The 20,911-nt window shown below is 38.1% G+C and overlaps 1 protein-coding gene across 1 annotated transcript in view; it reads left to right on the top strand.

The window, feature by feature from the left end:
* Positions 1-18,933, top strand: part of LOC141010066 (T cell receptor beta chain MC.7.G5-like) — a 32,110-nt gene extending 13,177 nt beyond the window's left edge. The window contains exons 4-8 of the mRNA XM_073482865.1: positions 8,346-8,395; positions 16,639-16,995; positions 17,359-17,388; positions 18,183-18,289; positions 18,414-18,933. Coding sequence (XP_073338966.1) covers positions 8,346-8,395; positions 16,639-16,995; positions 17,359-17,388; positions 18,183-18,289; positions 18,414-18,440 — 571 coding nt within the window. The 3' untranslated portion in view covers positions 18,441-18,933. The remainder of the gene's footprint in view (positions 1-8,345; positions 8,396-16,638; positions 16,996-17,358; positions 17,389-18,182; positions 18,290-18,413) is intronic.
* Positions 18,934-20,911: the final 1,978 nt, after the last annotated feature.

The following is a 20,911-nucleotide window of genomic DNA, read 5'->3' as shown; positions in this document are numbered from 1 at the left end:
GATCTCTGCTCATTCATGAAGTGAACACATCAGACTCAGCTGTGTATTTCTGCGCTGCCAGCACACAGTGATGTGGTTTAATAGCACCGCTTGACTAAAAACCTCCTGCAACACAGAAACTAATGACAGCTGTTGCTCAGGGTTTCAAATACAGTTTTAGTTTTCACAGCTTTGGTTGTTTTTCCTCTCGTTAAGTGCAAAGCAGCAGAATCAGTAAGATCAGCTGTGTGCAGAGGAAGAAGGTGGGGAAGAGGAGGTGTGACGTAGAAGGGAAGGTAGTCATCGCCCATTTGTAAAAAGTTTGTGCTTTGTCAGTATATGCTGTAACTGTAAATTTGATATGAAAATAATCAGTGTATTTTGGTTATTTGTCACTGTTGCACAGGTTTAACTTCAGTTTCCAGGATGTCTCCAGCTTTATACACATGTGGATTTTTACTGCTCGTGCTCACAAGTAAGCCAGACTCAAGTCTCTGCTCAATATTATGACTTTTCTTTGAATATTATGTAACATCTGTTCCGCTTTGCACTAAGAGAAGAAAAATTTAAGTTACACTGCTTGAATTCAACTTGAATGTGACAATAACTTGAACTGTTCACAGGAAAAGTTTCGAGTGTTGAATTTAAACAGCCCTCTTCTAAAGTTGTGGAGGACGGGACGAAGGAGCTCACCATTACCTGCAGTCATGATGACAGCAACCTCCAAGTGATGCTGTGGTACCAGCACCAACAGAGCAGTCGGTCTATGAGCCTCATTGGGTACACATACGGCAAGAATGACCCGACCTACGAGGACCAGTTTAAAGACTCCAGATTCCAGATTAAAGGAGAAGACACACTGAAAGGATCTCTGCTCATTCATGAAGTGAACACATCAGACTCAGCTGTGTATTTCTGCGCTGCCAGCACACAGTGATGTGGTTTAATAGCACCGCTTGACTAAAAACCTCCTACAACACAGAAACTAATGACAGCTGTTGCTCAGGGTTTTAGTTATTTGAGAAGTGAAATAATTATGCTGATTACTGGGGTCTGACTCTGCTAATTGATGAAGAAGTAAGTGAACATGCAGCTTGTGCTCATGTAAACTTATTTACTACATTATATGCAAATACTTTTATATTCAGCATTCTCCTGAACAGCTGAAGTAAATGGGGACTTGTTTAAGTGTAAGAAAACAACAGACATAATCAGATACAGTTTTAGTTTTCACAGCTTTGGTTGTCGTTTCTCACGTTCATTAAGTGCAAAGCAGCAGAATCAGTCAGATCAGCTGTGTGCAGAGGAAGAAGGTGGGGAAGAGGAGGTGTGACGTAGAAGGGAAGGTAGTCATCGCTCATTTATAATAAGTTTGTCAGAGCAGAGGACCATGTGAATGCTCCACCTCTGATACCAGATTTCAGTATATGCTGTAACTGTAAGTTTGATATGAAAATAATCAGTGTATTTGGGTTATTTGTCACTGTTGCACAGGTTTAACTTCAGTTTCCAGGATGTCTCCAGCTTTACACACATGTGGATTTTTACTGCTCGTGCTCACAAGTAAGCCAGACTCAATATTATATGATATTTCTTTTAATATCAAGTACTGTTGTTTCTGTAACATCTGTACCACTTTGACTTTGTTCACAGGAAAAGTGGCGAGTGTTGAATTTAAACAGCCCTCTTCTAAAGTTGTGGAGGACGGGACGAAGGAGCTCACCATTACCTGCAGTCATGATGACAGCAGCCTCGAAGTGATGCTGTGGTACCAACACCAACAGAGCAGTCGGTCTATGAGCCTCATTGGGTTCACAGTCCTCATGAGCGAGCCGACCTACGAGGGCCAGTTTAAAGACTCCAGATTCCAGATTGAAAGAGAGGACAGACTGAAAGGATCTCTGCTCATTCACACAGTGAACACATCAGACTCAGCTGTGTATTTCTGCGCTGCCAGCACACAGTGATGTGGTTTAATAGCACCGCTTGACTAAAAACCTCCTACAACACAGAGACTAATGACAGCTGTTGCTCAGGGTTTTAGTTATTTGAGAAGTGAAATCATTATGCTGATTACTGGGGTCTGACTCTGCTAATTGATGAAGTAAGTGAACTTACAGCTTGTGCTCATGTCAACTTATTTACTACATAATATGCAAATACTTTTATATTCAGCATTCTCCTGAACAACTGAAGTAGATGGGGACTTGTTTTAAAGAGAAGAAAACAACAGAAAGAAAACATAAATTGGCTCCATACAGCTTTTCCGGCGTAATCCAAGTCTCTGAAAGCCCCGAGATCCCAAATTGACTTGCTGATAACTGGTGAGTATGATATATGCAGTACCTCCCCCTCCAGTCATGTGATCATGGGAGCATGTGACCTTGTGTTTCCTTTGTGTTGAACAGTTTGACTCCATCCTTCATCTGGACGGAGGCTCATCATGCTGATCTCAGTCATTTATCTGTCACTTCTTTTACACTCAGGTAGGTTTTGTGAATTAACTCATAGTTGATGTAATAGCTGACCAGTACTTGAAAGGTCAAGTTCCCATCAAATGTACATATCTAAGTGCATTCACTCTTCTGTTTATTGAGATGAAACACAAAGAAACATTATCCTTCATGTGCTGCAGGTCTCACAGTTGTAGTTCTTCAATCTGGAGATCAAATATCTGACAGTGGACGCACAGTGAAGTTGGAGTGCAGCATGGGTCCAGGGTTCAACATGGTGAGCTACACCATGTTCTGGTACCGACAAAACCACTACGGAGCTCCAGTGGAGTATCTCATCAGAGAGTACGACTTACCTGCTGACCAGCACTTCCAGACCTCTGTCGACAAATCCAAAAACAGCTTCACTCTTGAGATAAGTGAGTTGCTTCTCAATGACAGCAGCACCTACTACTGCGCTGCCAGCACACAGTGATGTGGTTTAATAGCACCGCTTGACTAAAAACCTACAACACAGAAACCAATGACAGCTGTTGCTCAGGGTTTCAGATACAGTTTTAATTTTCACATCTTTGGTTGTTGTTTCTCATTTTCATTAAGTGCAAAGGAGCAGAATCAGTCAGATCAGCTGTGTGCAGAGGAAGAAGGTGGGGAAGAGGAGGTGTGACGTAGAAGGGAAGGTAGTCATCGCTCATTTGTGAAGACTTTGTCAGAGCAGAGGACCATGTGAATGCTCCACCTCTGATACCAGATTTCAGTATAAGCTGTAACTGTAAATTTGATATGAAAATAATCAATGTATTTTGGTTATTTGTCACTGTTGCACAGCTTTAACTTCAGTTTCCAGGATGTCTCCAGCTTTATACACATGTGGATTTTTACTGCTCATGCTCACAAGTAAGCCAGACTCAAGTCTCTGCTCAATATTATGACTTTTCTATGATATTATGACACATCTGTTCCACTTTGCACTAAGAGAAGGAACATTTTTTAATTGAACTGCTTGAATTCAACTGGACCGTAACAATAACTTGAACTGTTCACAGGAAAAGTGGCGAGTGTTGAATTTAAACAGCCCTCTTCTAAAGTTGTGGAGGACGGGACGAAGGTGCTCACCATTACCTGCAGTCATGATGACAGCAGCCTCACAGTGATGCTGTGGTACCAACACCAACAGAGCAGTCGGTCTATGAGCCTCATTGGGTTCACATACCTCAAGAATGCCCCGACCTACGAGGTCCAGTTTAAAGACTCCAGATTCCAGATTAAAAGAGAAGACACACTGAAAGGATCTCTGCTCATTCATGAAGTGAACACATCAGACTCAGCTGTGTATTTCTGCGCTGCCAGCACACAGTGATGTGGTTTAATAGCACCGCTTGACAAAAAACCTCCTGCAACACAGAAACTAATGACAGCTGTTGCTCAGGGTTTTAGTTATTTGAGAACTGAAATAATTATGCTGATTACTGGGGTCTGATTCTGCTAATTGTTGAAGAAGTAAGTGAACATGCAGTTTGTGCTCATGTAAACTTATTTACTACATAATATGCAAATACTTTTATATTCAGCATTCTCCTGAACAACTGAAGTAAATGGGGACTTGTTTAAGCGTAAAAAACAACAGAAAGAAAACATAAAATGGCTTCATACAGCTTGTCCTGCATAATCCAAGTCTCTGAAAGCCCCGAGATCCCAAATTATCAGCTGATTACTGGTGAGTATGATATATGCAGTACCTCCCCCTCCAGTCATGTGATCATGGGAGCATGTGACCTTGTGTTTCCTTTGTGTTGAACAGTTTGACTCCATCCTTCATCTGGACGGAGGCTCATCATGCTGATCTCAGTCATTTATCTGTCACTTCTTTTACACTCAGGTAGGTTTTGTGAATTAACTCATAATGGATGTAATAGCTGACCGGTACTTGAAAGGTCAAGTTCCCATCAAATGTACATATCTAAGTGCATTCACTCTTCTGTTTATTGAGATGAAACAAAAAGAAACATTATCCTTCATGTGCTGCAGGTCTCACAGTTGTAGTTCTTCAACCTGGAGATCAAATATCTGACCCTGGACTCCCATTAAAGTTGGAGTGCAGCATGGGTCCAGGGTTCGACATGATGAGCTTCACCATGCTCTGGTACCGACAAAACCACTACGGAGCTCCAGTGGAGTTTCTCATCAAAGAACATGAGAAGACTTCGGGGCACTTCCAGTCCTCTATCGAAGCATCCAAAAACAGCTTCACTCTTCAAATAACTGAGCTGCTTCTCAATGACAGCAGCACCTACTACTGTGCTGCCAGTCACAGTGATGCACACAGAGCAGACAGTCATACAAATAACAAGTGTGACTGTCACAGATGGCACACAGGCAGGAAGGAGCTGTGGCTCCACTGGTTTGATACTAAACTTACTATTAATCTAGGATAATAATGACTTCCAATGGCATTTACTCATTTACTTAAGTAGGCTACAACTTTGAGGTTCTTGGGCTTTAACTGAATATTTCCATTTCTGCTACTTTATACTTCCACTCCAAAGTTAAAGTATAAGTTGTACAATCATCTGATGTCACATGGTGAATATAGGTTATGTTTTTGATCAGGCCTCCTTCAGCTATGACTCAACATGATTTGGTCAGCCCAAAATCGTGTGATGACTTGATGTTTCAGATTTTACCATGTCATTTTGTAGGCGAGAAGCATCAGCTCCCCATGACTCTGTCAAAGGATACAGTGTGCAACAAGCACCACAGGAGGGAAACCTTCAAGTTTCTGCATGCGTAAGTTAACTTTTAAAAATATCCTCTACATTAAGCAGTTTAAAAAAAAACTGTAAATTGTATGCATATGACAGATACTTAATCTTATTGACATAATGGTTATTTACTGTGAGACACACTGTGCATACAAACAACTAGATCCTGACCGATATATTGGTTGGCCGATAATATCATCTGATATATCATTAATAAGCCGGTATCGTTGTTACCAAATATGCGTCAATATTAATAATCTTTTTTTAGGGAATGTTATGTAGAAAAAGATGCTCAGGAAAATGTATGACTATCAAATTCCCAGTGAAGTTTACTGTTTCAGTGCACGTTGTCATCTTAGACAATACTATTTATCATTAAACTGTAAAATATCCTGCCACATATATCCTATTTTAGCTGGAGACATCATCTCCTGGATTTTGCACTTTGTCACCAATTAATACTGGCAGCAACCTCAGGAAATTCCAGTTCTGGATGGCTTGATGCAGAAGACTGAGAAATAGTTTCTCTGTCGGCAGTAAATAATGATTTTTAACCAGTTACTGGACATGCTACAGGCCGCCCCTCCACTAAATGTTCTTTTAAGTAGGTTAAAGGTTATTTCACGGTCTGAAATTGGCACTCACACAGCGAAAGGGCGCATTTAAATTTGTTACAACGGCTGTCGCAGTAACAGACGGTGTGTGCACATCGTGAACGAGATAGAAATGAGCTTCACTGATAAACTGGGATGATAAAGAGGTGTGACCAGCAGTGATGTCACTTCCTCTGAGGAGTGACAAACAAACCCAAACAAAGACCAGTTTATCTTTACCTCCCCTCTGTTCTTGCTTCTTTTCTTAGCCGTCACAGAAATAGCAGCAGTCAGGTTGGAGCTCGTTCAGCCGTCACCCAGCCCGACCTGCACAGCTGCTCCCACAGACACACAGAGATGGAGGCTGAGATACGGAGGAGCTGGGTGGGGGAAGGAGAGGGGGGGAGAAATGAAGCGACATTAGGTTTTTGTTAGACGGTTTTTCATCGTGGGGACAGGGGGCCACGGTGATACATTCCCATAGAGCCGTCGTACAAAAACCTCCTCCCATTAACACCCATTGTTTAGACGGCTACATGCTGCCTGATAGCAGAAAAAACAATAATCTGAGGGTTTATAAGATGCAGGAACACTTTGACATTGAAAAGTCAATTAATATGAAGGTAACTGGATAGAAAAAAAAGTTTTTTAATAACTTTCAGGTCACATTTGGGGCATTTGGATTCCTCTTTTAGTCATCGTCACAACAAACAGAACAACTTTGGACATAATGAAGCTCATCCTGCATATTTGAAGCTTCTTCATCCTCTGGATTATTAGACTGTCTCAACATGCTGATTATGGAAAGTTTTGTGACTTTTTGTTGGAGGAGACATTCAGTGTGACACTGGAGCTGAAGCTTACTTTGGAAAGGGAACAAAACTCACTGTTCTGGGTAAGTTGAAGTTTTTGCAACTTCAGTTCACTGAAACAAACTTAGAATATTTGAAACATTGGTCTGAAAGTGAAGGAAAAAAACTGTTAGTATATAAAAGCTAAAGTATTGAGCTGAAGTGAGATCACTGTGACCTACAATGAGCCTGCTTACTTCGGCCAAGGAACCAAACTCACTGTTTTAGGTAAATATTTCGCTTCATTACATTTTAATAGCTGTCACATCACTTTAGAGTCTTTGTAAAAACAGAATTATTAGTAAAAGTGTTTCTAAAGATAAATCTAGTAGAGAAAGACACAAGAGTTTCATGCTCAGTATTTCTGCACTGTGACAATGCAAACGAAGCTTACTTTGGAAAAGGAACAAAACTCACTGTTTTAGGTAAGTCAGAGCTTTTGTATCTTCAGTTCACTGAAACAAAAATAGTCAAAGTGTTTGTATAAAAGTGAAGGAGAAACCAGTTTCTATAAAAAAGTTGAAGTATTGAGCTGAAGTGAAAACACTGTGAACCAAGGTCAGCCTGCTTACTTCGGCCAAGGAACCAAACTCACAGTTTTAGGTAAATATTTCACTTCATTACTGTATTTTAATAGATGTAACATCACTTTAGAGTCTTTGTAAAAACAGAATTATACGTAAAAGTGTTTCCAAAGATAAATCTAGTAGAGAAAGACACAAGAGTTTCATGCTCAGTATTTCTGCACTGTGACAACGTAAACGAAGCTTACTTTGGAAAAGGAACAAAACTCACTGTTTTGGGTAAGTTGGAGCTTTACCGACTTTAAATAAGTGCAAGAAACTTAAACTAGTTTAATTGTTTAGAAGTATGAAAGCGAAGGAAAAAAAACTGTTGTTATGAAAAAGCTGCAATATTGAGCTGGAGTGAAAACACTGTGACCTACACTGATCCTGCTTATTTCGGCCAAGGAACCAAACTCACTGTTTTAGGTAAATATTTCACTTCATTACTGTATTTTAATAGCCGTCACGTCACTTTAGAGTCTTTGTAAAAACAGAATTATTAGTAAAAGTGTTTCTAAAGATAAATCTAGTAGAGAAAGACACAAGAGTTTCATGCTCAGTATTTCTGCACTGTGACGATCGAAACGAAGCTTACTTTGGAAAAGGAACAAAACTCACTGTTTTGGGTAAGTCAAAGCTTTTGTAGCTTCAGTTCACAACAACAAAAATAGTCGAAGTGTTCGTGTAAAAGTGAAGGAGAAAACTTTCTGTAACAAAGTTGAAGTATTGAGCTGGAGTGAAAACACTGTGAACCAAGCTGATCCTGCTTACTTTGGCCAAGGAACCAAACTCACAGTTTTAGGTAAATATTTCACTTCATTACTGTATTTTAATAGCTGTCACGTCACTTTAGAGTCTTTGTAAAAACAGAATTATTAGTCAAAGTGTTTCCAAAGATGATTCTGGTAGAGAAAGACACAAGAGTTTCATGCTCAGTATTTCTGCACTGTGACAATCAAGGCGAAGCTTACTTTGGAAAAGGAACAAAACTCACTGTTTTGGGTAAGTTGGAGCTTTATCGACTTAAAATAAGTGCAAGAAACTCAAACTAGTTTAACTGTCTAAAAGTAAAATGTATGTAAGCAAAAAATGTATGTTGCGAAAAAGCTGCAATATTGAGCTGGAGTGAAAACACTGTGACCAATGCTCAGCCTGCTTACTTCGGCCAAGGAACCAAACTCACAGTTTTAGGTAAATATTTCAGTTCATTACTGTATTTAAATAGATGTCACATAACTTAAGAGTCTAGTTAACAAAAATAAAGACTTCCCAAAGTTAATTGTGCTCGAGAAAGACACCAGAGTTTCATGTTAAGCATGTCTGCACTGTGACAATGCTGAAGCATACTTCGGAAAAGGAACAAAACTGACTGTTTTGGGTAAGTCGATGAATAAATTGGACAAATTTAACTGGATTTATAATCAGGGTAGTGTATTAAGAATCATGATGTGTTTGGGTCTTCATAGTTTAAGCTCAGCTCAGTACTTTTTGTTGTTAAGCTCAAGCGCTGTGCCAATTACGAAGCCTATTTCGGCCAGGGAACAAAACTGACTGTTCTCGGTGAGTAAGACATTAAATATTCTTCTGATTAATTCACCTGTAAGAGACGTAAAACATATACAAGTTAAAGGAAAAGTTTTGTGTTACATTAAACTTGTGAAAAACAAACAAACTGCGGTGCAGCTGAATGTTGGTGTTGAATGCTGGATTCAAAAAGTAGCGCCATTTAATACAATAAATACTTAAAGCAACTAAATGTAAAGAAACAAAGTAAAAGCTGCATCTCAAGCTGTTTTGAGCACTGAACAAGTGCACTGTGACTCCAGTGGTTATGAAGCTCACTTCGGTGGAGGAACAAAACTAACTGTTTTAGGTAAGAAATCAAACAAATGACAACAAATATTTTAATCGTAGTGCTTCTGTCAGAAACTTACTGCACTCGAGTCCAGTTTAAGTTTGGCTCAGAGGTTTTTGCTCTTGAGATTAAACGCTGTGTCAGTACGAAGCTTATTTCGGCCCTGGCACAAAACTGACTGTTCTTGGTGAGTAAATAATGTCTAACAGGGTTGTGATTGTTGGTTTGTGTTGCTTAAAACTTGCAAAAACAGGCTGAAGTTGTTGGTTTTAAAGTGAAGTTACCTTTATTAGAAAACTAGAAACTAAAGAAACAAAGTAAAAGCAGCATCTGAGGCTGTTTTTAGCACTGATCGAGTGCACTGTGACAATGATAGAGAGGCTTACTTCGGTGGAGGAACAAAGTTAACTGTTTTAGGTAAGAAATCCAACTAAGTATTTTATTAATTTGTAATTTGAGTGTATCTGTAACTGCATTGAAGTCCATTTAAAGTTTAGCTCAGAGCTTTTAGTTCTTCGTAAGTTAATAAAGCCTGACAGGGTGATGACTGACAGGTTTGCATTGCTTACAACTTTCAAAAACTGCAGCTGCAGTTGTCGGTTTTAAAGGGAAGTTACATTTATTAGAAAACTACAAGATAAAGCAGCAAAGTCAAAGCAGCATCTGGGGCTGTTCTGAGCACTGATCAAGTGCACTGTGGCCTCTGGTGGCAATGAAGCTTACTTCGGTGGAGGAACAAAGTTAACAGTTTTAGGTAAGAAATCAAACACAGTGTTTTATTAATTTGTAGATTTGAGTCGACTCAACTCCAGTTTAAGTTTAGCTCAGAGGTTTTTGCTCTTCAGATTAAACTTGGTGTCAGTAAGAAGCTTTTTTCCGGCCAGGCACAAAACTGACTGTTCTTGGTAAGTAAATAAAATCTAACAGGATTGTAAGTGTTGGTTTGTGTTGCTTGCAACTTGAAAAAAAAAATAGGCTGTAGTTGTTGTTCTTAAAGGAAAATTACATTTATTAGAAAACTATAAGATAAAGCAGCAAAGTGGGGCATCTGGGGCTGTTTTGAGCACTGATCAAGTGCACTGTGACTCTGGTAGCTATGAAGCTTACTTCGGTGGAGGAACAAAGTTAACTGTTCTAGGTAAGAAATCAAACTAAGTATTTTTTTTTTTAAATCTGTAGTGTTAGTGTTTCTGCACTGCACTGAAGTCCATTTTAAGTTTGGCTCAGAGGTTTTTGTTCTTATTTTGGCCCAGGCACAAAACTGACTGTTCTTGGTAAGTTTGTAAAGTATAACAGGGTTGTAATTGTTGGTCTGCATTGCTTACAGCTTGCAAAAACAGGCTGCAGGTGTTGGTTTTAAAGGAAAGTTATTAGAAAACTAGAAAACTAAAGAAACAAAGTAAAGAGGCTGGGGCTGTTTTGAGCACTGATCAAGTGCACTGTGACTCCAATACTGGAGAAGCTTACTTCGGTGGAGGAACAAAGTTAACTGTTTTAGGTAAGAAATCAAATAAAGTGTTTTGTAAAATGTAATGTGAGAGTTCCTGTTAGTCCAGTTTAAGTTTAGCCCAGAGGTTTTTGATCTTCAGATTAAACTCGAAGCTTATTTTGGTCCAGGCACAAAACTGACTGATCTTGGTAAGTTTATAAAGTCTAACAGGGTGGTAATTGTTGTTCTGCGTTGCTTACAACTTTCAAAAACAGGCTGTAGTTATTGGTTTTAAAGGAGATTTTTATCTATTGGAAAACTAGAAACTAAAAAAGCAATGTTAAAGCAGCATCTGGGGCTGTTTTGAGCATTGATCAAGTGCACTGTGACTCTGGTACTGGAGAAGCTCATTTCGGTGGAGGAACAAAATTAACTGTTTTAGGTAAGAAATCAAACACATTATTATTATTTGCGTGTTTCTGTGAGAAACATACTGCACTCAAGTCCAGTCTAAGTTTAGCTCAGAGGTTTTTGCTCTTCAGATTAAACACTGTGTCAGAACGAAGTTTATTTCGGCCCAGGCACAAAACTGACTGTTCTTGGTAAGTTTGTAAAGTCTAACAGGGTTGTAATTGTTGGTCTGCATTGCTTACAACTTGCAAAAACAGGCTGTAGTCATTGGTTATTAAGTAAAGTTACATTTATTCGAAAATTAGAAAATAAAGAAGCAATGTTAAAGCAGCATCTGGGGCTGTTTTGAGCACTGATCAAGTGCACTGTGACACTAATGGTGGAGAGGCTCACTTCGGTGGAGGAACAAAATTAACTGTTTTAGGTAAGAAATCAAATAAAGTGTTTTGTAAAATATAATGTGTGTGTTCCTGTTAGTCCAGTTTAAGTTTAGCTGAGAGGTTTTTGCTCTTCAGAGTAAACTCTGTGTCAGAACGAAGCTTATTTTGGCCCAGGCACAAAACTGACTGTTCTTGGTGAGTTCATAAAGTCTAACAGGGTGGTAATTTTAGGTATGCGTTGCTTAGAACTTTCCAAAACAGACTGCAGGTGTTGGTTTTAAAGGGAAGTTTTATCTATTAGAAAACTAGAAACTAAAGAAGCAAAGTCAAAGCAGCATCTGGGGCTGTTTTGAGCACTGATCAAGTGCACTGTGACTCTGGTAACAGAGAGGCTTACTTCGGTGGAGGAACAAAATTAACTGTTTTAGGTAAGAAATCAAACAAAGTGTAATGTAAAATGTAATATGAGTGTTCCTGTTAGTCCAGTTTAGGTTTAGCTCAGAGGTTTTTGCTCTTTAGATTAAACTCTGTGTCAGTTCGAAGCTTTTTTCAACCCAGGCACAAAACTGACTGTTCTTGGTAAATTTATAAAATCTAACAGGGTGGTAATTGTTGGTTTGCATTGCTTACAACTTGCAAAAACAGGCTGCGGGTGTTGGTTTTAAAGGAGAGTTTTATTTATTAAAAAACTAGAAGGAAAAGAAGCAATGTTAAAGCAGCATCTGGGGCTGTTTTGAGCACTGATCAAGTGCACTGTGACACTGGTGGTGGAGAGGCTTACTTCGGTGGAGGAACAAAGTTAACTGTTTTAGGTAAGAAATCAAACAAATTATTATTATTTGAGTGTTTCTGTGAGAAACATACTGCACTCAAGTCCAGTCTAAGTTTAGCTGAGAGGTTTTTGCTCTACAGATTAAACACTGTCAGAACGAAGTTTATTTTGGCCCAGGCACAAAACTGACTGTTCTTGGTGAGTAAATAAAAACTAACAGGGTGGTAATTGTTGGTCTGCGTTGCTTACAAGTTGCAAAAACAGGCTGCAGGTGTTGGTTTTAAAGAAGAGTTTTATCTATTAGAAAACTAGAAACTAAAGAAACAAAGTCAAAGCAGCATCTGGGGCTGTTTTGAGCACTGATCAAGTGCACTGTGACTCTGGTGGTGTCTCAGAGGCTTACTTCGGTGGAGGAACAAAATTAACTGTTTTAGGTAAGAAATCAAACAAAGTGTTTTGTAAAATATAATGTGAGTGTACCTGTTAGTCCAGTTTAAGTTTAACTCAGAGGTTTTTGCTCTTCAGATTAAACTCTGTGTCAGAACGAAGCTTTTTTTGGCCCAGGCACAAAACTGACTGTTCTTGGTGAGTTTATTTAAAGTCTAACAGGATCTTAACTGATTGTTTGTATTGCTGAAAAATGGTGTGTAGTTGTTGGTTTTAAAGGGAAGTTACATTTATTAGAAAACTAGACTTTGAAGTAGCAATGTTAAAGCAGCATCTGGGGCTGTTTTGAGCGCTGATCAAGTGCACTGTGACTCTGGTAGTGGCTCAGAGGCTTACTTCGGTGGAGGAACAAAATTAACTGTTTTAGGTAAGAAATCAAACAAAGTGTTTTGTAAAACTCAATTTGAGTGTTTCTGTTCGTCCAGTTTAAGTTTAGCTCAGAGGTTTTTGCTCTTCAGAAAACTAAAAACTAAAGAAGCTAAGTCAAAGCAGCATCTGGGGCTGTTTTGAGCACTAATCGAGTGCACTGTGACTCTGAGAGAGAGGCTTACTTCGGTGGAGGAACAAAATTAACTGTTTTAGGTAAGAAATCAAATTTAATTGTAGTGTTTCTGAAAGAAACTTTCTGCAATCAAGTCTAGTTTAAATTTAGCTCAGAGGTTTTTGCTCTTCAGATTAAACAGTCACAAAACTGACTGTTCTTGGTGAGTTCATAAAATCTAAAAGGAATGTAATCATTGCGTTGCTTACAACTTGCAAAAACAGGCTGTAGTCATTGGTTTTAAAGGGAAATTTGATTTATTAGAAAACCATAAGATAAAGCAGCAATGTTAAAGCAGCATCTGGGGCTGTTTTGAGCACTGATCAAGTGCACTGTGACTCTGGTACTGGCTCAGAGGCTTACTTCGGTGGAGGAACAAAATTAACTGTTTTAGGTAAGAAATCAAACAAAGTGTTTTGTAAAACTTAATATGAGTGTTCCTGTTAGTCCAGTTTAAGTTTAGCTCAGAGGTCTTTGCTCTTCAGATTAAGCTCTGTGTCAGAACGAAGCTCATTTTGGCCCAGGCACAAAACTGACTGTTCTTGGTGAGTTTATTAAGTCTAACAGGATCTTAACTGATTGTTTGTATTGCTGAAAAATGGTGTGTAGTTGTTGGTTTTAAAGGGAAGTTACATTTATTAGAAAACTAGAATTTGATGTAGCAATGTTAAAGCAGCATCTGGGGCTGTTTTGAGCACTGATCAAGTGCACTGTGACTCTGGTGGTGGCGCAGAAGCTTTCTTCGGTGGAGGAACAAAATTGACTGTTTTAGGTAAGAAATCAAATTTAATTGTAGTGTTTCTGAAAGAAACTGTCTGCAATCAAGTCAAGTTTAAGTTTAGCTCAAAGATTTTTGTTCTTCAGATTAAACTCTGTGTCAGAATGAAGGTTATTTTGGCCCAGGCACAAAACTGACTGTTCTTGGTAAGTTTATAAAAATCTAACAGGGTGGTAATTGTTGGTTTGCATTGCTTACAACTTGCAAAATCAGGCTGTAGTCGTTCGTTTAAAATGGAAGTTACATTTATTAGAAAAGTATAAGATAAAGCAGCAAAGTCAAAGCAGCATCTGGGGCTGTTTTGAGCACTGATCAAGTGCACTGTGACACTGGTAGCAATGAAGCTCACTTCGGTGGAGGAACAAAGTTAACTGTTCTAGGTAAGAAATAAAACAAATTATTTCATTAATCTGTAGTCTTACTGCACTGAAGTCCATTTTAAGTTTAGCTCAGAGGTTTTTGTTCTTATTTTGGCCCAGGCACAAAACTGACTGCTCTTGGTAAGTTAATAAAAATCTAACAGGGTTGTAATTGTTGGTTTGCGTTGCTTACAACCTGCAAAAACAGTCTGAAGTTGTTGGTTTTAAAGGGAAGTTACAGTTATAAGAAAACTAGACACCAGAGAAGAAAAGTCAAAGCAGCATCTGGGGCTGTTTTGAGCACTGATCGAGTGCACTGTGAACCAGAATGCAGAAGCTTACTTTGGTGGAGGAACAAAGTTAACTGTTTTAGGTAAGAAATCGAACTTTAATTTGAGTGTTTCTGTGAGAAACTTACTGCACTCAAGGGCAGTTTAACTTTAGCTCAGAGGTTTTTGTTCTTAAGATTATACTCTGTGTCAGTATGAAGCTAATTGCGGCCGGGGCACAAAACTGACAGTTCTTGGTGAGTTAATTAAGTCTAACAGGGTGATGATTGTTAGTCTGTACTGCTTGCAACTTGCTGTTCATGCAGTTGTTACTTTTAAAGGAAAGTTCACATGTATTAAAAAAAGATGAGCAGCATCTGGGGCTGTTTTGAGCACTGATCGAGTGCACTGTGACAATGATGGTAGAGAGGCTTTCTTCGGTGGAGGAACAAAGTTAACTGTTTTAGGTAAGAAATCGTTTTAAATTGCGTTAAATATTGTTCAGGTATGATTTTGTTAAGATGTTTTTAGTACTATAAAGATACTCGCAGGCTCAAACAACTCCTGAACACCAACGTTTTTGCACATAACTAAATTAAACAAGCATAATATGAACACAAAAATGTTGAATAGATGTTAAAATGGTCCAAAAAAAAAAGTTAGAATAATTTCAGAGTGTCAGAGACAAAGAGAGGCTGTAGGAAGAGGTTTTGTCACAGTTGAAAGTCTCTGTGCTCCAACACCGAGGCTTACTTTGGAGCTGGAACTAAACTCACAGTTTTAGGTAAGAAAACCTGCAACAAAAACATCTCACAGAGCTTCAGTCACAACTTGTTTGCATAATGCACAGGTAGGAAATAATGTCCAGTGTTAAGATATATGTTCAGACCTTTAATTTAATGAAAGTAAACAAAGTGCAAAAAGGATTGTCTTTTTAAAAAGTGGAAGTTTGTGCTCAGAAAAACAATCTTTGTCTATGTTCTCTAGCAAAAGTGCTGCAGCGATTTAAAAAAACAACAACCTGGCTCTATGCCCAGATTATTACTCTCACATGGAGTTCTTATCATCTCTGTTAAATACTGTGAGTTCACAGTCAGAAGCTTATTTCGGAGCTGGAACTAAACTCACTGTTTTAGGTAAGATGCATGTTAACATAAACTAATCTAATATTCCTTAGGTTGTACTGGCAAGCTAGTTGGTAACTGAAATGTTAGATGTAAGGACTGTTTTTAATCTCATGCAGTTAAATGCATTTTTGAATCAGAAGCAACTAAACCAATTCAGTATGCAGGTGTATTGTTTCTACGTTTTAATGTGCACAAAGGTTTTTACTTTATCTGAAGCAAAAAAAAAAAAAAAAAGGCACAAACCCAGTTTTGCACCTGTGTCAGTGCTGAGAGGCTGCACAGTTTTTCTGTAGCCTTGTATCAGTGTGAACAACTACGACCCTGCTTACTTTGGCAGTGGAACCAAACTGACTGTGTTGGGTAAGAAAACTTTATATAAAAAAAATATCCTGACATTAATGTTTGTCTTGTGACTTTCTTTAAACTCAAATCTGAGAAAGATTAAGTTTGGTGCTGTAAAAAGCTGCTGTTTCGATGTCTTTGTTTAGTGATTTAGTGTGTGCAGGTTTACTGTCAAATATGCCAAACAAAGTGTAAAAGTTATGAATTAAGTTTTTTTCAAGCCATAAACGTCATTAAAGTATTTATAATGGCCAACATTTGATCAGCTGGTGGTAAGATTTCCTTCTTTAAATCAAGAAGTGAAGGAACAGGGTCTTTAAAATTTGATTAACGAGTCTTTAAGTGGGATCCTTGTTTGTGAAAAACTCCCAAATGCAGTAAAAGAATAAATAAGGTCGTGGCAGATCTTTGTCAGTTTTTTCCATGCGAGTCAGCGGTGTGCTCAAACACTTATCCTGCTGAATTTGGAGGGGGAACCAGGCTTACAGTTCTTGGTAAGATCACTGCATTAAAAACCACATTTTTAACTGAGGAAACTCAATTTAAATGACTCTCTGTGAGTGTTCAATGTTCAGTGTGAAAAAGTTCTCCTGTCTTTTTTGCACCCTGATGTGTACATCTAAATTCAGGTATTAAGATGTCACATTTACATTAGAGTTATTGCACACTGGTTTGATGTATGAATGCAGCATTGGTTAATTGACTTATGTCCTTCTCCTCGCAGAAAAAGACCATGCTACTAAGAAACCAACAGTGAAAGTGCTCCCACCTTCAACGAAGGAGTGCCGAAACAAAATAAACCCAGACAAAAGGAAGAAGACCTTGCTTTGTGTGGCCAGTGAATTCTACCCAGACCATGTCAAAGTATCCTGGGAGGTTAATGGGGCGAAACGAGTTGTTGGTGTGGCGACGGACAACCAAGCCAGTCGGCCAGGAAGTGGAGCGAATTACAAAATCACCAGCAGGCTGAGGGTCCCCGCTGAAGAATGGTTCAATCCCAACAATAAATTTGAGTGCATTGTCAACTTCTACGATGGGACTGCTACAGAGGACATTAAAAAAATCAAATATGGCGTAGAAGGTATGTTCATTCATAAAGGATAAGTTCACCGAAAAATTAATATTCTGTCATTATCTGCTCAACTCCGATGGAAGGTCAGGTGAAGTTTCTCAGTCCACAAAACATTTCTGGAGCTTCACAGCAGAACAGCATTGCAGCATTCTCCTAAACAGCTGAAGTAGATGGGGACTTGTTTTAAATGTTAAAAACAACCAAATAAATAATAAAGTCCCCATCTACTGCGACACTGTTTTGCTGTGAAGCTCCGAAAATAGTAGATAATGACTGAATTTTAATTTTTCTGTGAACTGTTCCTTTAAACAACATCTTCTTGCTGTTGGAAATACATGTAATTAATCTCTCCTTGTCTTGTCCATGTCATAGCTCCAGATACAGGAAATACCATGAACAAAGGTAAATACATTATTTTGTGCTTCTGTTTACCTCAATGCCTAAAATTATAATAATACAGTCTATAAAATACACTCATGGTGGTTTTTATAAGCATATATTAACTGCATATATAAACCGCTGCCACAAAGTACACTGGATGTTTCCTGTTTAAATCATGTTAATTTGTTGCACAATTAAAATTATGAACAAATAAGGAAGGAAATTAACTTAGAAATTGTGTGAGTAACAATATTAGTTCACAGAATAAAAAAGATAATGAAATAGAAAAATGAAACAAAATAACAGACACACATATATATATAACATATATCATGTATATAAATATACATAAAATGCAGTGTTGTGTTGTAAAAAGTACCCAGAAAGTCATATTTGACTAAAAGCAAAGATATGTTAAAATATTACTTTCGTAAGAGTGAAAGTCCCCCATGCGGATAGTACTTGAGTAAAAGTCTTAAGTGTACTTGATATATATATTTACATGTCTGTATATACAGTTATATATGATACTATTTAAAAAAATAAGCTTCTTTGGCTCTAATGTAACGTGTAATCTGCAAAGTAACTATTAACTAAAGAAAATGGAAATACTCAAGTTATGATTTTGCAGCCAACTCACCAAAATAAAATGTTGTCATTGTACGTTTCTGCAATTCACAGATATGTTAAATGTTCACTTTTCATACATATCACCTCAACACTTCTACAATATGTATCATATATAGCCTATTTCAGTATGTATGTATGAGTATGTATGTTTATGTCACTCATTGTAATGTTTGAACTTTCTGCAGAGACATATTTGAGGAAAAGCCAGATTGGCAAACTCGCCTACGGTGTTTTAATCACCAAGAGCTTTGTCTACGGGGCCTTCGTGATGTTGGTGGTGTGGAAGCTTCAGGTTCGTTCTGCACCGTCTCCACGTTGTCTGTCCCTTATGTAAAAACTACTTCTGCAAATGTTATATGTCAAGGAACAAGTGATAAAAAGAGCTCATGACGGTGTCTCCGTTCTGTCTGTTGCAGGGTTCGTCTGGAAAGCGGAACAACTGAGAGCTGAGCCTGAACGAACGAGTTCCCGGGGATGTTGTTGGTTTCTGTAAATACTGGCTGAAAACATTGAAGGCACATTTTTGCCAACTTTGTGTGTTCTTGTTACTCAATTCTGCTAAAATACAGCTCTCTATATATTGTTGTTACAATCTTAAAGGTGCAATATGAAGGAATTTAAGTTGTAAACATTCACAACTAAAATTGAATGTGGAGGAACGACAGTTTTGACCTCGTGACATCGATGTATTGTGCTGCAATTTTTAGCACGCTAACCCGTCCAGACTGCTAGCTGTACAGCTAACTGAGCTAACAGCAGTTAGCAGTTGCTCTGGCCAATTCTTACATCTTGCACCTTTAAGGCTGCTTTAGTGTGGCCTTTTTATGAATACATATAACAATGATAATAATATGTCCTCTTTGCATGTGTGTTCGTGGTTGTGAATCAATTGTTTGCTTCATTTTCTTCTCAATAAAAGTATTTTAGAGCATCTCATCGATCATGTGCCTTCTTTACCCTGTAAAAGTTTGTCCTCAGTGAGTTTGATGTCTCCAGACAGTCAAACTTTATTTAAATTCAGTGTATATAAACACCAGAAAAGGGCATGTGTTGATCTCCATATCAGGCACAGTTTATGACATAATGGTCGATTAAATTTAGAAAGAATTCGACAGATAGCTGTCACTCGTCAGTTGCTATAAATTGGTGCCAACAGAGCTGATAACATGCTGCAGTTACCCCACGTCTTATCTCAGGAGGTATTTTTAGCAGCTCACCTATCTGCCTGTTTTCTGAGAAAGGAACTATTTTTCACCCACATGCAGTTTGTTGATCAGATAAACTGGTTCATTTGAGTCTTAAGAATTTTTTCCACTGATCAAACTGAGCGATGACTAAAGTGACATTTCATTTAAATTAAATTCCGTCGACTAATCTGTATTTTAAAATTCCTTTTAATAACTCATTTGACCTTTCATGCGTTGTTTTTCATATCAAGTCATATCTAGTCTTTCCATTTTGCACAAATGAAAGAAGCTTATGACAGTTTATATTCCCTTCATGAATAAAGAAGTTATCTTTTGTGAGTAGGAAAGTAAATGTGAGAGTGTGAGTGAGTCTGCCGCACAACAACAGGAAATCAACCGTCTCATCTGTGCACAGAAGAAGGTCGAAGCTGTTGTTGGCGAGGGTTTGAAACCCTGCAGAGGAGCAGAGAGCGGCGGCGGAGGAGAGGATGTGGTCACACAGCAGCCTGCAGATCGCTCTCTGTGCTGAGAAATGATGAAGGTGCAACCTTCCTCTTCACCGCAGCCTCCGGCTCACACCTGCATCTCTGCACCCAACAACCCCGCACTGCACATCTCTGAGCAAACAGCTGCTAACACTTCAGTTTCTGTGTCAACTGAAGAACTCATTTGACCTTTTTGAAATGGGTCTATTGAAGTCACATCTAGTTTTTACATTTTGCACAGATGAATAAAAGCTTTTTACATTTCACAATGAACATGAATGTGTGTAATAGCTCACACAACGGCTGGTAAATTTGTAGTTATTAAACGTTAGTTAACAAACAATGAAATGCTTTATAAACCATTTATTAATCAATAGTTTTTGCAAAGTTGCAACTGATGTTTATAATTCTTTGTAAAGGGTTAATAAATACTAAATACTTGAATAAATGTACTTAGTTACTTTCCACCACTGCTACATCAAACTCATTTTTGAATTTTTAAATGTATTTTTGACTCCAGAGGGACTCAAACTGAAGAAAAACATGTTCTACTTTCTACATTTGTTTCCCTCAAAAAACATGTTTGTGCTCGCTGCAGCCACATAAACAGGAAACACAGTCGGTGAGACCGCAACAGAAACATGTAGTGTCAAGCATCTGCGAACATGGTAATAATATCTCCTCCTGCAAACCCTGATGGTAAATTTGTAAGCTGTTGTTTTCATCTCTGGTTGTTACGTAACACAAAACAGCATTTATCACTCTCTGCAGTTTCATGTGCCAAACTGCAAACTGGTTCTGAACTGAAATTAAAAACACCTCCACCACCTACAAAAATGATCTATAACATTATCAATCTACGTTTATTAACAGGACTGTGTGGAGTACGAAATAGTGCACATTATTTTTCTTAAACCATGTCACCTAACATAGAAACAAAGCATAATATGCAACCTGCAATACGTTAAACGCTGTCTTATAAATCTGAGATTTTCATATGGGAGTTTTGTATTGGAGCAGGATAAGAACATACAGACTCCAGGATGAATCAGAAATCCTCGACAGCTTTCATTGAATCTTTCTAAACATTTTAATGTGCTTTTGCTGGCTTTTGAATGTTATTTATTTATTTTTGTTTTATTACTTAAGTCGAATGTATTTCTTTATCATGAAAAAAGGTCTTATTTCACTGATATTAAACACTGGGACAAAAAGAGAAACATTTCTAAAGCATGCACAAGT

This window comes from Pagrus major, chromosome 16 (assembly GCF_040436345.1).
Source record: "Pagrus major chromosome 16, Pma_NU_1.0".
Classification (NCBI taxonomy): Eukaryota; Metazoa; Chordata; class Actinopteri; order Spariformes; family Sparidae; genus Pagrus; species Pagrus major.
The sequence above is the reverse complement of the archived record's forward strand: the minus strand, read 5'-3'. Positions and strand labels throughout refer to the sequence as shown.